The sequence below is a fragment of the Sinocyclocheilus anshuiensis genome, unplaced genomic scaffold, assembly GCF_001515605.1.
Source record: "Sinocyclocheilus anshuiensis isolate Anshui unplaced genomic scaffold, SAMN03320099.WGS_v1.1 scaffold607, whole genome shotgun sequence".
Lineage (NCBI taxonomy): Eukaryota > Metazoa > Chordata > Actinopteri > Cypriniformes > Cyprinidae > Sinocyclocheilus > Sinocyclocheilus anshuiensis.
The window spans coordinates 844,078-861,019 of record NW_015552591.1 but is presented as its reverse complement, the minus strand read 5'-3'; the positions used below and the strand labels follow the sequence as shown (position 1 = coordinate 861,019).

Below are 16,942 nucleotides of genomic sequence, written 5' to 3'. Positions count from 1 at the left end.
TTTTCTTTTATGTAAAGCACTTTGAATTACCATTGTGTATGAAATGTGCTATATAAATAAACTTGCCTTGCCTATATATATATATATATATATGTATATATATATCTGCAAATATGCAGTAACAGCTTATGCATGTTTTCAAGTACTTTTATCAATACTGTAGCACTGATAGCATTGAATTAGCAATACTGCCTGGCAGCTTTTTACAATTTTTCTGAATTGCTAAAACACATTTCTTGAAACCATCACTCATTTTCTCAAAGCCTTAAACACAAATCTAAATACTCAAACTAAATTCACGAACCCTCTGACTCTCTTTGTCCACATCACAAGTGATGTTGTCTTTTTTGCTAGACAAAGAGAAAAAACCCTCTTGTCTGACAGATCCAGCCTTGATAACAGTCTCTAAACCTTTCTCTCCTCATCCTCTTCCTCCTCATCCTCTACTTCTTACATGTACTCTTCCTCCTCTCTTTCTCAGATTGTTTCCATCTATTGTTCGTATCATCATTCAGTCACCTGTCACTTGTGCACTCTGAACTGGCTCATATTTTGTACAGTTGGTTTGATCACATCATTAGAAACAACAATGAACAATTTTGAATCGTTGTGTGCAAACGATGACAGCTGTGCTTTAGTTGTGTTTAACTTTTGCTGCTTGTGTTTAGCATTTTGCAGCACAAATGCATCACAGTGTGACGTGTTTAAGTGAATGAGAATGTGTTTAGATTTTTGCAAAAAGAGTGCATGAGATTTGCAAATAGAGCCTAACTGCCTGAACATGTTTAAAGTTTAGCAGAAAGAGTGCTTTATTCGACAAATTGGTTTAAGCTAGTGAGAATTTGGTTCAGAGATTGGGGTTTAGTGTTTTAGCAATTCAGAAAAACTGTGATGAGTATGTCAGATTAATTCTGACACTCTCTAAACCTGATGCTCAGGAGTCTAACCTTTCAAGAGCAAAATTAAAATCCATCCCATCGCTCATTAGGTATGTTAATACATGCAAACGAATGGATGCCATGTGTTTGACCCTACCAAGGACATTCTCTGTCCGCATCTCAGAAAGGCTATCTGCTCATCTGCCTTTTTAGAACAATTCTATTCCTGATATAAATTAAATATAAATTACATTAAGAATTCTTACTGAAATTGCACTAAATTCAATCCTACAAACTACATGCTCTATATGAGCTAACTCTCTATTTGTGTTCAATATCATCTTACCATCCGCAGAAGAATATTATTATAAGGAAACATTTTTATACCTGAGAATAAGGATATATCTCATTCTCAGTGACATGCTCTGACATTTCATTAAATCAAGTATAGGGCTTAAGAACTGAATAGTCATATGCAACTACACTGATTGGTGTAGTAAAAAGTTTCCCATATAATTACAAAGAAACAGCAAGTAACACATTAAATTAAATGTGAACATTTCCAAAATGCACTGAAATAGCATTTTCTTATAAACTGTACTACAATATTTTTTATTTGCAACTTAAAAAAAAAATAATAATAATTACAGTGTACTGAAATATGGTATTTTAAAAGAAGGATGTAAGTAAATAAATAAATAAATGTATTATTTGTTTGTTTGCTTGCATTTGTTTATTTATTTATTTTAATTAATTGTATCCATTAAAGGGCCTCTCAAGAATTATGATACACTGAAATGTCTTTTTTCAAGAATATAATGTTTTACATATCATGCAATATCATGCTTTTAATAGATATTTTTTTAATAGAATTTACTTTTTGTATACTAATATACTTTCTTTCTTTCTTCATTGTTTAATTCTCACATAGATTTACCAGGTAGGCATATAACCTATCACCTTTCTCATGTTTGATAGAGGCTCATAATAAAATATATTTATAATGTTGTGTGTAATATTTTATACATTTGTGTGGAAGACACTGTTGTTCTTCCAATGTAAATAAAAAAGTATTTTTAGTTAATATTAATGATAAAAATAAGTGTAGTATGATTAACGCATTTCTGGTTTGGTGATGATGAAGTGCTGCTTGAGCCTACCTGTGACTAGTGTTGAATAAGTGACAGTCTGTGTGCGTGTTCAAGGGGGCGCTATTGCTCTAGTTGATGATGCTGTGACTGAACGTGATGAAGCCCTGCAAAAAGTTTGAGCAGGTCGTGAAGAATACAACCTCACACAATCAGCATTTTATTTGTAAAAGTTTCAGACATGAAGCAGCGACGTTTTAAAAATGAAGCAGTCACTCACACGTGCAGTTTGAAGTCCTTAAAATTGTATTTACATGCGGAAGAATGCGAAATAGCAATATGTATATTGCCGCGCTGTCTGAAATGATTCTGCATCCCACTGTCGCTCAGCACTGTGCTCGGCTTGTATGTGCGCGCATCCAGGTGTTGACAGAGAAACCTAGTAGAGTCGGTGAGGAGGGAGAGGGTGTGTGTGTGTGTGTATGAGAGCGAGAGAGAGAGAGAGAGAGAGAGCGAGAGAGAGAGAGAGAGAGAGACAGAGAGACTCTCTCCTAGTGCACTTTGCAGTAAGTTGCGGGCGGCTGGTTGCTGGTCGCGCAGGGAACTTTAACACGCTGGATCCCAAAGTCCGTCTCTCTCACCTGCGCAGTTCGGAGCTGCCATGGATTTCGCGGCCGGATTTACTATCTTAATCACACTGCCGATCTTTCTGCAGACGAACGGCCTTTATATCTCCAGTAGCATAGGTACGTGCGGCTGCCTTTACCTATTTACACTTTCATCCCATCGCAAGATGTCTTGCCCGGTACCACCCCAGTGCGCATCAGACCTGGATGTTTGCGCACTGTCTCCATGCCTGTGTGAGAGAAACTTGTGGCACTGGCTATTTCTGATCTTTTTAATTATTCTCTGGACCTTTAGGAAATATAAACAGCCGTAGCATTCTCGTGTGCTGTGTCATTACTGTTTGTTGGTTTGTTGTGAAGTGTGTTTGTTTCACATGCTGCTGAAATGAATTCTCAGCGCAGCTCTGGTGTAGTGGAAATGTTTTGGGTGTTTTTGCCTTGCGTTTGCGATCTTTGACGGACGCTCTAGCAATATTGATCTTTCTGAGAGCGGAAGTATTGCAGGATATTGATTTCAAATAATAATAATAAAAATGTCCCCGTTCTGTTCTCATCATTTGGGAACATTTAAACAAAACGTGCGTTTTGCGTAAAGAAAAACAAAACAAAAAACTAAAGCTCTGAAACGGAACTTTTGATTCTGGAAGAGACAGATTTGAAGGTTACTTGTTTATGCTAACTTTCGGTTTGTTGGTGACTTGTAATGGTTATTTGTAAATTAGAGACTGTATTAAATGTGCAGTAAGTGCTCTCTTCAGAGATGCACATGCAGAGCTCAGCATCACTTTGAACTGACAAATCGGCTGTCTCAAAACTTAGCGAGTTGTTTACCTAGACAACATTGTTGGGCATCATAGGGTTCTGAGAGTCATAGATAATTGAAGCATTTTGAGATTGTTAGGCATCATAAGTGTGGGCATCTTAGGTGAGTGGAGGATTTTTTGAGCATCATAGTTGTGTGCATCAGTTGCATATAGTATTGGCTATCATAGGTGTATGCAACATTTTTGAGCATTGTAAGTAATTGAAGAATTTCGAGCATAATTTTAGGCATCATAGGTGTGTGCAATTTTTTTGTGCACCATGTGCATGAATTATTATTAGGAATGATAGGTGTGTGCAGATTTTTTTTAGAATTATAAGTAAGTGAAGCATTTTCAAGCATCATAAGTATGTGCAGAATTTTGCATCAGTTGCATTATAGGGTATCATGGGTGTGTGCATTATATGAGCATAATATGGAAGAGAAGCTTTTTTGAGCTTAATTTTTAGGCATCATAGGTGTGTTCAGCATTTTTGGGGAATCATAGATGAGTGGAGCATTTTTGTGCATCAGGTGCATAAAATATTACAGGTGCATGTGGCTCTTTTAGGTATCATAGTTGTGTGCCGCAAATTTGTGTATCAGGTGAATTAAATATTATTGTGTATTATAGGTGCATATGGCACTTTTGGGTATCATAGGTTTAGGTATGTGCAGAATTTTTGGTGAAACATAGGTGAGTGGAGTATTTTTGGCATTAAGGGTGCATGCAACATTTATGGGAATGCATGGAACATTTCTGAGCATCACGGGTGTGTTTGAAATCAGCTGAGCTGAACTGAATGTGCCTGTGATGCCTGAAATGCTGCCTTGGTAGGTTGCTCACTAGGTTTTGTGACACTCATTTAGGATGAGGGATCTTCTTCTGAGATAAATTAAGTCAGTTACTTTTGTTTTTCCCCTACGTGAGTCTGTTGTTGAGTTTCTCCTTTTATATATGTCAATATTGTAAATGCGTCTATCATGCATCTGGCTGTCATTGAAAACAATAAGACATATTGTGAATGATACATTTTATTTATCTTTGTATTTCTTGATGGGAGGCAGGCAGATGTATTATTACAGACACAGAACAACACACACTTTTCATAAAGTCTCACACAATCGGCGCACAAACAGGCATCATTAAATGATGAAATTAAATGGAAATGATGGTGTCAAACAAGTGTTAATGTGTTTCTTCACCTGGACCTATCTGACCCATTGCTCATGTGCATTTACTTGCTGCATGGAAAGGAATGTGCATTTCAAGTGTCAACAAAAAAAATTGAATGAGGAGAAACATTGTTTCTGCAAACCATCACATGAAAGTCAACAGTGTAGTGACATTCATTATAGATGCTGATGCACTACAACCAATGTGTGCTGTCTGACTGACTATCTTTGTGTCTAACTCAACGCAGATTCCCTGCAGCATGTTCTGGGGGACTATGGATTGGTGAAGCCCGTTCTTACTGATGCAGAAGGCCGCTTTCTGTCCCATGCGGTATCGGTTGGTCCAGCAGATGGGCAGTTCCGTAGGCGCTGGAGAAGAGAGGCGGCATCGTCCGACCACGCCCACCATGAGTCCGGAGGAGGCACGCCTGAGCGACTGTACTACAACGTCACAGTCTTCGGCCGGGAGTTTCACCTGCGTCTGCATCGCAACACGCGCCTGGTGGCCCCCGGAGCCAAGATGGAGTGGCAGGAATCCGACGGCACACACTCCGAGCTTTTGAAGAGCGACTGCATGTATGTTGGCGACATTACAGACATACAGGGAGCCTCCGTAGCTATTAGTAACTGTGACGGCCTGGTAAGTGGCCACTTTGGCCTTCATTTTGTGTGGTGTCCAGTATGTCTGCTTAATTCACACAAACCCGTCATGAATCTAATCAATACAATTAAAAATCGCTATCATCGAAAACAAACTTTAATGAAAAAGAAGAGTTGAATCCTTCCTATATTCAATCAGTGTGCAAATTGGGTGTTTTTTCGGGGTTATCAAGTATATATAGATTTCTTATGCATAGGTATTTTAAGGTGCTCTTAAGTTGTTTACTTCATGCATAGAAATACCAGATCCAATGTTAAAGGAATAGTTCACCCAAAAATGTATATTTGCTGAATATTTACTCACCCTCATGCCATCCAAGATGTAGATGAGTTCATCAGAACCAATGGATCCTCTGCAGTGAATGGGTGCCGTGAGAATGAAAGTCCAAACAGCTGATAAAAACATCACAATAATCCACATATAATCCACAAGACTTCAGTCCATCAATTAATGTTTTGTGAAGTGAAAAGTCACGTATTTGTAATAAACAAATGCATCAAGAACTTTTTAACTTTAAACTTCAAAACTTCAAACCTTCAAACTTCAAAGTCCTCTATTCTGCTTCCTCCATTACAAAAGTCATCTCATCTGAATCAGGAGAGAAATATGCACAGATCAAAACAGATTAGATCAGATCTAAACAAATACTGTGATGTTTTTATCAGCTGTTTGGACTCTCATTCTGATGGCACCCATTCACTACAGAGGATCCATTGGTGAGCAATTGATGTAATGCTACATTTCTCCAAATCTGTTCCAATGAAAAAAAATCATCTACATCTTGTATGGCCTGAGGGTGAGTAAATTTTCCTGCAAATTTTCATTTTTGGGGGAACTTTTCCTTTAAGGGATGTGACTCTGTAATGAGGGTCCTGCTAAGGTCCTTTATGGTCTAGCCTAAATTTTTGTCTTTTGTCTTGAGTATTTACAGTGAGCCATGGAGCTACCTAAAACTATCTGTCTCTTCAACAAACTACTGAAATGTTCTCTTAGTGTATGCAGTAGTCATAGATTTCCTAGATATTCCTAATACAAGCTGAAAGGCAAATAAATAGTTGAGTGGTAGAGTGTGCTTTATGACTTGTGTGTACTGAGATCTGTGTTTATGGCAGCGACAGATGTGAGGATTGGAGCAGAGGAACGGGCCCAAATGAGAAGCTCAGAGAGTCTGTCAGAGATCATGAGATCCATACGCCCCCTGTGGCTGACATCTTTATACAACAAGAAAGAGAATAAGAAAATAAATGAAGAATGAAGAATCTTTATAAACAGATTAAACTAAGAGGTCAAATAGATGATGTAGAAATTAAGTACATAGTACCAGTGAGGGTGTCTGCTCCGTTGGTCTCTTAGAATATACTGGTAGAAGCATCAATAGCCCTTGTGGAAAAAAGTGCACATTTTATTGATTGTAAAACGTGAGCAATACATAGATACATATACACACACACACACACACACACACACACACATATTCACACACACACACACACACACACACACACACACACACACACACACACACACACACACACACACACACACACACACACACACACACACATACATACACATACACACACACACACACACACACACACACACACACACACACACTTAAAAATGATCATTATAATGATGTATTAATTAGACATTGAAAGGTACTGTCAAGATATGTAGACTGAAGTACTGTATGAGTACATTTAGGATTATAATAAATATGCAAAACAGATTGTTACAGAGTTAGTTTCACTGAACTTCATTTTAATATCAGTATTACTAATACTTGCACGTAAATATATCCAATGGTGAATTTAAAATATATTTCAAGTACATTAAATGTTGTATAAAATTGCACTTAAATACAATGAAGTTGCAATAAGTATGAACTCTGAAAATATTATAACAAAAAAACATAGTATTCCAGTTGGTATGTTTGTATGTCTCTTGTTTATGTTTCATTTGCATGTTTGTGTCTGTTGAAGCCTGTAGCATTTCATTGCTCTTTATATCATAACCTGTATAAATGCCCCATATGAAGAGCTTACAGGCATTTCTGTATATACTGTGTGTGTGTGTTTATGTGCTTGTGCACAGGTATGTCCACACTTGTGTCAGTTTGTATGTGCTTGCGTATGCACGCTCCAGTGGGCAAAGTGCCCACAGGACTCAGGGTCATCCAGGGCTACAGCCGTGGGCATCTTGCATATAAAACAGCCTCAGTAACCCCATTTCCTCTGAGGGCGATACTCCTCAACAGAGAGAAAAAATGCAACCTTAGCTTCATGCCTCTTGATATTTCAGAAATTTGTTTGTAGAGAAGAGCTTTTGTAAACATGATTATGTTGCAGAATGAAGAGTGGCCATGCTAATGGCAATGTATTTTGAGTGTATTTTAAGTGTATTTTGGGTAGCTCAGAATATTCAGAGAGACAGATCAGGGAAGTTACACCCTGATTTACATGTATTCGGAAGCTTGTTTTTGGTTTTCATTTTACAATCAGGTTTTTGTAGTGGCAAGCGTTCAGTAGCTTCTATATAATGCTTTTTAATGAGACAGGAAAGCAGCCAGATGGAAGTAGGTAGACATTGCAGTAACCACTTGTTGTTCAAAAAACACGTGGAAACTCATTGTTCCATATCTTCAGAATATCTGGAACTGCAAGAAATCAAAACATCTGCTCATCGAGCACGAGGTCACGTAGGCTGAAGAGAAATCCACTTATGTGATATTATGTTTTCTCCAAAACCATATTTTTCAACAAATCAGAGGTTTACATGGTTTACAGTCAGAGGTGGGATGTATCCATGATAATCAGAGGGTCTTGTTTAGTAAGGCAGAACTGAAAATTATTTGTACGGTTTATCAACAGGTGTTTATCGATACAATATACAATAGAATGTGTGTGCAGACACATGCAGTCTTTTGGGATGTTATAGTTTTAATTGCTAAAGGTTGTTTTAAGGTTTTCAATGGCGTGTTTCTGGGAGTGTACATGTGTACTACAGTTTGCATTTAAGGGCTTAGTTTTAGATTAGTCATGACAAGACTCTTATAAGCTGAGAGGCCTATTTGTACACATTCTGTTTTGTAATAAAATGACAGAGGCCAAGATATCCTTTAATAATAGCAAAATGTTGACTGTGCATACATCTGTTTTATTGTGGGGCATGGCCCGATGTTGCAGGTTACGCTAGCACTTACAGAGACTCAAGGGAAAAGTCTTTATTGTTTTTACAAGCTAGAAAAATTAAGCCTGTCTACTCACTAGATGACGAGGTGCCATTTTCTAATATAGACAATGAAAGCAACAAAAGGCAGTGACTCTCTTTATATACTGTATGTTTTAAAAAGCTGACAAAACAGATTATTTGAATGCCATTGTGACTGGTCACCTCTTTTTGTTTTGTATGATTAATTAAATTAATACAATCAAGTTGGTAATGCAAATTCGCTGTACTGACCAACAGAAAGCTGCTTGGTTTGAAAGTGCTACTTAAATTTTTTTTTATATATAGTGTTTGATCTGGATTATAAAAAAAGCAGGGTTTCGTGATTCCAGTCACAGAAAACATTATATGGCTTCAAAAGTTTTGAAATATGTTATATGGCTTCTTTTTGGTGCTTTTTTGGAGCTTAGCAGCTGTGGTCACTATGAACTGTCTGAAGATTCTTCAAAATATTGAATTGTTTATTTCACAGAAGAAATAAAGTCATACGGGTTTGGAACGACATGAGGGTGAGTAAATGATGACAGAAATTTCATTTTTGGCAGAACTGTTTGTTTAATATTTACTACTTTCTTTTTTTGTCCATAATCTTGGTGGTGAGCCAGTTGGCATCTTTTAACTGCAACTAAACGAACAGCTAACTTTTTCACAGGACAGCATTCAGAGAACCAAACAGATAGGAAAGTGGAAACAGACAGGTGAAAGACACCACCACACACCCTGAGGGAAGCTTGCGCTCGTAATATGGTCAGACTAATGAAGACAGAGACAGTGTTGAGCAGCTGTGCAGGATCGGAGAGGACATGCCATGGTTGGTGAAAGACAAGGCCAAGGCTAAGATAGCAAACAGGCAGGGGAGGAGAGGCGTATCGAAGACGAATGGTGCTGTCGGCACTTTGGTTTCCGTACACAAGCAGGCCAGCGCACTTCTTCCCAGGGGGGACAGTCTTTTATATGGGTGTGCTGAAGAGTGGCCAAGGCCTAATCCTTTCACTCACTTCACTGCCCGATGCAATTATACTCTTGCCTCTTCTCATCTCTTGGGGCAAATCTGCATCCAGTAGTGCTCTCATACCATCAATCAGACCCTCTGCCCATCATCATAGTGTGCATTGCTGGCGTTAGTTGACAGCAGCATCAGCACCAAAAGGCAAAGCTGTTCACTAGATTCAATCATGTTTGACTTTACTCACAGAGCGACAATATCCTCACTAATAGGGAAACTGCTTAAATCTATCTATCTATCTATCTATCTATCTATCTATCTATCTATCTGTATATCTGTCTGTCTTTTGGTTGGTCTGGTCGGTCTGTCTATCTATTTATCTACAACACCCTTTTATTCAAAATAAAGGACTATCAGTTAATTTGTTGCTGCAAATTACAGTGTGCACTCCCCTTTAGATATGGTTATTGGCATTTGTCAAATGCAGTACCACTATAGATCCCTTTGATACCTTAGGACCTGTTGGAAGAGCTAATTTTTTCCTTAACACTTGGAACACATGTACGGCAGCGTGTCTAATTTTGACGAGGTGATGAATAGAGTCCCACGAGGAACATTAGCACTCCATTCGCCTTACATGTTGTGGAACATCTGTTTCACTTGCTTCACTTTTACTCACGGTTGGCTTGAAGTTCTGAAGCATTACTTGATCTCACCCAGCTAATCTCATTCCTGTAGTTTAAGATGGGTCTGCTCCAGGCTTAAACCATTTCAAGTCACATAAGTGCCACTGAGTTATTAAATAACACTTTTAACAACTGAACAGAGTCAATTGGTCATTTTAAGAGTTGATGATCCGGTAATGACACAGGTGGTTAAGTCTGAAAACACTGTAGGCTGATTACTTAATTTCTTGAGCAAAAAGCTCTAGCGTCACCATGTATATAACTGTGATGGTGAGCTGAGTTAGCGGAGCACAAGTGCCATTTACTTCTGAGTATAATCATTATATCAATTTTCTGCTGAGCAGCTGTTATTGACCCCTTTTGTTTGAATTTGTGTGAATTGGCTGGTGCTGGGCATGAACGAACAAGAGATTATGCTATGATTACAGACTCCGCCCTGCAATGTGGCTCTCAAACGCACAATTACTCAATCAAGAGGCTTTTATCAGCCAGTCAGCAGCTCAGCGCGAGGGCAGGAATGTTTCTCATAACCTGCAATTACCAATTCCTACTGACTGCAATTCAGCAGCCATTTCACAGTTTGTGCACTGAACACATAAAAAAGACAAGGGACTTCCCTTTGGTACTTTGGTACATGAGGAAATTCCACATGAGCAAAGACATTATGTAGATGAAATTTTAATAGCAGAAGATTTATGTCTGTATCAGCATTATCATCTGTATTTCTTTGACATTAGCAATGGCAAGGTTGTGGGTTTGATTCCCCAGGAACACATGAACTGATAAAAAAAAAATCATGTCAGTCACTTTGCCAAATGCACAAATGTACTTGTAAAATGTGTTTGCTATATATTCTTTATTAGAACTTACAGACATAAAATTGAAATTGCTGGAATGACAAGAAAATAAATGACACAAAGTGATGTTGCAGTACACTGGATATTAAATATAACAATTGCCCAAGTGCCCAGCTTCTTCTTTAAAGTCTATTATGGGAGTTTTATATTCTTTCATTAAATTATAAAGCAACATCATACAGACAAGAGTGCTGTTGTTCCAACAGGATAATTGTGATGAAGTTGCAAATGGTTGTTGTTATTGAGCCTGTGCTAGTTTACCAAATTAAAGCTGCTTTTTCTTCATAAACTGAATATTAACAAGTTTGGAGAGTCACAAAAATTGTGTCACAAAGGTGTCAGAAACACAGTGTTACTGACACACACACACACAAAAACAAAGGTATCAAAATCACATCTTTTGAGGTGTTTGACCTGATTTAGCCCTTTCTGGTCCAGAATGGATGACCGGTGTGTCTCACCCAATATCCATGGGCCTTGATGCTTAGCGCAGAACATTTAGCAGCTTGTTTACCTGGAGCTCCTGAGAGTCTTCTTCTCACTCCCTTCATTTATCTGTTGGGAGGTGTAGTTGGTGCAGTTTTATAAGCAGCAAAACAGGACGATATCACACTGTTTTGTACGCATTCACACCTCCAGGCTTCCAGATGCTGATGTGTTTCATTTGTTTTTGTTATTGATGGAGTAAAAACAGTGTTGTTTTGGTTTGAACCATGATTGAAGTGTCTTAAGTTTTTGGCTGTGACTGACTTACACTTGACTCTCTTATTAATGCACAGTAAAATCAGCCCATCAACCCAAAAGTTGTGATCTATCTGTCTGAATCCAAAATTTGTAATCATTGCATTTTCACTTTTCACTTTTAACTGGCAAATTGTTGAATATCGAAGTACTGAAACTTGCAAAACATATTACATGTCCTAAATATGTACACACAATCCAAATATGTTAATATGTTAAATAAAATTTTTTTCTGTAATTAAATGAATTTGGCCAGAAGTTAAGCATCAGAACATTGTCCCAAACACCAAGAATGTTTCCATGCTTATGATGCAAGACAAAGCTTTCCAATCTGCCAAAGGCAAGTACCCCACCAAAATATTTTTCTAGTCATAATTCCTGTAACATGCTGTGCATCAAACAATTGTTTACAGAAGCATTAGAGATCGGTTTAATCTTACTCAAGCAATTTCTGATGCCTTAGTTCATTTCCAGTTCAGATCGTCCCATGAGTCTCCAAGCTCCAAGAGTTTTTCAAAGCAATTAATTCTAGTGTAATGAAAACATGAATTTGCATGGTGGTCCAAGCTAGTTTATGATAGTTAGTACTGGTTTGGTGCTGGTTTAGATCAAAGAGGGTCTGTAAAACCTGGAGAAATCTATCAGCATTCCCATCCATATAAATGACAGTTTTTAACTACAGTAGCTAAAGCTTGGTCTAGCTGGTGGACCAGTATTTACGTGCTATTAAATAACAAATTGGAGTGGCCTGGTTCTTTATAGTGAAGCTAATTGCCGAAGGAATACGCTAGTTAAAAGTCTTCTAGGAAACACAGCATATGCTGGTTGTTTCAGCAGGGTTATTGGATTTTCTTCAATAAAAACAAAACCTCCCCATATTAAAACATGACTATTTAAGAATATGTGTATCTTCTGCGCTTTTTTGCTCTGGTAACGTGCTAATCATCATGCTTGCTGCTTTATGTTCCTCTTCCACGGCGAGTGAAGAATCTCACTCCATGGGTTCCTGCTGTGGTGAGATCTGTTGCCTCTCATGTTCCTGTGCTATTTTTCACAATCTCTCTGCTAAAAAGATGGCTTCACTTGTCTGTAATCCAGTTATTCATTCCTTCTCACTCTTGCATGCATTCTCCAGTTTTGTTTGCTTCTTAAGATAGAAGCAGGTTGCACAAGAAAAAGCTAGACGCTACAACACAGGTCCAGCCACCCAGGAGGAATGCGAGGTTAAGTGCCTTGTTCAAGGACACAGTGATGATAGGGCCTCCCAAATATCTTTCTAGTTCATGCCTCCAACTCTACACTTTGGTGAGGTAATGCCACATAGTCTGCCAGATAGTAGTCTGCTCTAGTAACCTCATAGGGGGCGCTCATGTGCACCATCCTGAATCGTAAAATCTTCACAGATACTTTCAAAAGATGGGAATCGCAACATTGCAGTGCAGTGCTTTGTTTTCATAACAGAGTTATTATAGTTAAAGCGGCCCATCAACCCAAAAGTTTTGATCTATCTGTCTGTCTGTCCATCTATCTGTCTGAATCCAAAATTTGTAATCATTGCATTTTCACTTTTCACTTTTAACTGGCAAATTGTTGAATATCGAAGTACTGAAACTTGCAAAACATATTACATGTCCCAAATATGTACACACAATTCAAATATGTTAACCCTTTATAGGGCACTCATTGAAATACTAGGAAATTCAAAATGTCAACCCTGCAGTGTTATTGGAGGCTATTACAAGACTTTTGAACTTTTGTGACTTAAAAAAAAAAAAAATTTTTATGTTGCAAATCAAGGTCAATGAAGTTACCATATATGGTTCCTCGCCAGTCTATGGTAATTTCTCCCCCCCAAAAAAGTGTATATATTTAAAATATAAGACACATATATAAAATATAAATAAACACATAAAACATATTTAAACTTCATAGAATATTATTTAGGCACATTTCTTCTTTTTCATGTGTCAAAATCACTTAGGCAACTACTTCTTTGACGAACTAGGGTAATTTGTTTTTCCAAAAAGTGGATATATACAAAAATATAAGACACATACATAAAATAATAAAAAGTATTTATTAAAACATTTATAAACTTAATAGTATATTTATTTAGGAAATTATTTTATTTTATTTAGGAACATTTTTTTCTTTTTCACGTGTCACAATTCCAGTCACTTAGGCAACTGCTTCATGGTACTCGATAAAGCAGTTGCGTTCATCATTGAGGCACAGGAGGACCTTCCTGACCCTGTAGACCATGTTTGACCTCAGTATGTTCTGCTTCCTGCTGCAGTACTTGCAGGTCTAGCTGTTGGTGTAGACAGCTGCAAAAGAAAAGTGAGTAAGTTAAGTCAATATCAAGCCCACTTTGAATTATTTGTGAATAATTAAAAAAACAGTAACAGTAAAGTGCAGATCTGAAAACAAAGAATATTGACATATAAACTGTAAATATATAATAAAAAGTGAAAAATAGCACTAAGTACTGGTGGTACCACTTATTTTAGCAGTAATAATGCTCACCTGCTCACCAATATATGCCATAATAATATAAATTGGGTTAGTAGTAAAAATTATAATAATAACAAAAAACTGTTATAAGTTAAACAGATTTCACTATTTATGGCTTGATAATTTCAATAAATGGCTTAAGTTTCCCACTGGATCACTAACTTGTTGCAACATTCAATGCACTATTGAGTGCTATTGTCCTACATTATAATGCATTAAGTGAAAAATAGCACTATAAGTACTGGTGGTACCACTTATTTGAGCACTAATAAGTCTCACAGTAAAATAAACACCAATATATTCCATTTAAGTATAATACAACTATTATAAGGTCATAAAACTGACCAAAATTACACATATTTCACTATTTGTAGCTTGATCATTTCAATAAATTACTTAAGTTTTTCACTGGATCACTGTATAATGTTATATCAACCTGTGACAACATTCAATACACTATTAAATACTATTGTCCTATGTTATAATGCATAGTCTGCCAGATAGTAGTCTGCTCTAGTAACCTCATAGGGGGCGCTCATGTGCACCATCCTGAATCGTAAAATCTTCACAGATACTTGCAAAAGATGGGAATCGCAACATTGCAGTGCATTGCTTTGTGTTCATAACAGAGTTATTATAGTTAAAGCGGCCCTATTATGCCATTTTTAAGGTTCCTAATATTGTTTTGGGAGTCTCCTACAGTAGGTTTACATGTGTCACGTTTCTACTACCGTGCTGGAGCGAGGAACAAGGAATTGCAGATATACACAGACTTTAATCTTCACAAAGCAGGCAGGAACACACGTAGCACATCATTGACGAACAATACCAGACGAAGAACTAAGAACCGGGAACACTTTAAATACACAGGAGCAAATGAAGATAATTAATAACACAGCTGGAACTAATGGAACTAATCAGGGAACATAATGGGAACAGGAAACAGGAAAAACCAAAAAAAGGCATAATTACACAAGCGAGAAAACTAGGAACACATAGGGAGGAAAACAACAAAATGGGAACAAAAGTCTGACAATAGTAGTGTACTTATCATTTGGCAAAAGATGGTTGCGGCGGGATTCATGCAAAAGCGCAGCGTTCACGCGCGCAGCTGATGATTGACATCTCCATTCACAGTCAGTAAATACCGCATGTGCTGTGAGTTTAACCTGCTTATTTTATGACTCCTCCGTATCCAGTTTAAATTGCATACATTTTGTTCTTACATTGGTGTTACGTTTGTAGCAATATACTAATATAACTAAAATAACTATTTAACTATACAGTATTTTATTATTATGTGTATCGAATAGTTTACAAAATCAAATGATTGGGACATTTTTTTGTCATTGAAATGGCTTGGAAAATGTCGGTGTTTCTTTGTTTGAATATGGCGCTTATCACATGCTGTGTGGTATCGGAGTTTGGTATCGGGGCATTTTAACGAGTACGAGTACGAGTACAGGAGCTCAGTATCGGTGCATCCCTACTAGTAAGTACTGGTGGTACCACTTATTTTAGCGGTAATAATGCTCACAGTAAAAATAAACTCCAATATATGCCATAATAATATAAATTGGGTTAGTAGTAAAAATTATAATAATAACAAAAAACTGTTATAAGTTAAACAGATTTCACTATTTATGGCTTGATAATTTCAATAAATGGCTTAAGTTTCCCACTGGATCACTAACTTGTTGCAACATTCAATGCACTATTGAGTGCTATTGTCCTACATTATAATGCATTAAGTGAAAAATAGCACTATAAGTACTGGTGGTACCACTTATTTGAGCACTAATAAGTCTCACAGTAAAATAAACACCAATATATTCCATTTAAGTATAATACAACTATTATAAGGTCATAAAACTGACCATAATTACACATATTTCACTATTTGTAGCTTGATCATTTCAATAAATTACTTAAGTTTTTCACTGGATCACTGTATAATGTTATTGACAACATTGACAACATTCAATACACTATTAAATACTATTGTCCTATGTTATAATGCATAGTCTGCCAGTGCTCAGTCTGCTCTAGTAACCTCATAGGGGGCGCTCATGTGCACCATCCTGAATCGTAAAATCTTCACAGATACTTTCAAAAGATGGGAATCGCAACATTGCAGTGCATTGCTTTGTGTTCATAACAGAGTTATTATAGTTAAAGCGGCCCTATTATGCCATTTTTAAGGTTCCTAATATTGTTTTGGGAGTCTCCTACAGACATGTGTCACGTGTCACGTTTCTACTACCGTGCTGGAGCGAGGAACAAGGAATTGCAGATATACACAGACTTCACAAAGCAGAAAGCAGGCAGGAACACACGTAGCACATCAAGATAATTAATAGCTGGAACTAATGGAACTAATCAGGGAACATAATGGCAACAGGAAACAGGAAGACCAAATAAGGACATAAACATAACATGGAGCACGAGGGGGAAGAAAACACACACAAAACAGAAACAGAGTCTGACATTACTCCCCCAGGGGGTGGGCGCCCTGGAGGCTGCTGCAGGACTAGGACACGGGGAATACCTCCAGGGCGGATCAGGCAGTCCAGGGTGCCATGGTGGCACAGGGAGCTCAGGGGCCATGACGGAGCAGGCAGCTCGGGGAGCCATGGCGGAGCCGGCAGACTAGGAAGCCATGGCGGAGCAGGCAGTTCAGGAGGCCATGGCGGTGCAGGCAGACTAGGAAGCCATGGCCGAACAGGCAGTTTGGGG

General features: G+C 37.7%; 1 protein-coding gene across 1 annotated transcript in view; it reads left to right on the top strand.

The window, feature by feature from the left end:
* Window positions 1-2,558: 2,558 nt before the first annotated feature.
* The window catches only part of LOC107665532 (A disintegrin and metalloproteinase with thrombospondin motifs 2), a 152,676-nt gene continuing 138,292 nt past the window's right edge, over window positions 2,559-16,942 (top strand). The window contains exons 1-2 of the mRNA XM_016456446.1: window positions 2,559-2,712; window positions 4,819-5,210. Of these exons, the coding sequence (XP_016311932.1) occupies window positions 2,628-2,712; window positions 4,819-5,210 (477 nt within the window). The 5' untranslated portion in view covers window positions 2,559-2,627. The remainder of the gene's footprint in view (window positions 2,713-4,818; window positions 5,211-16,942) is intronic.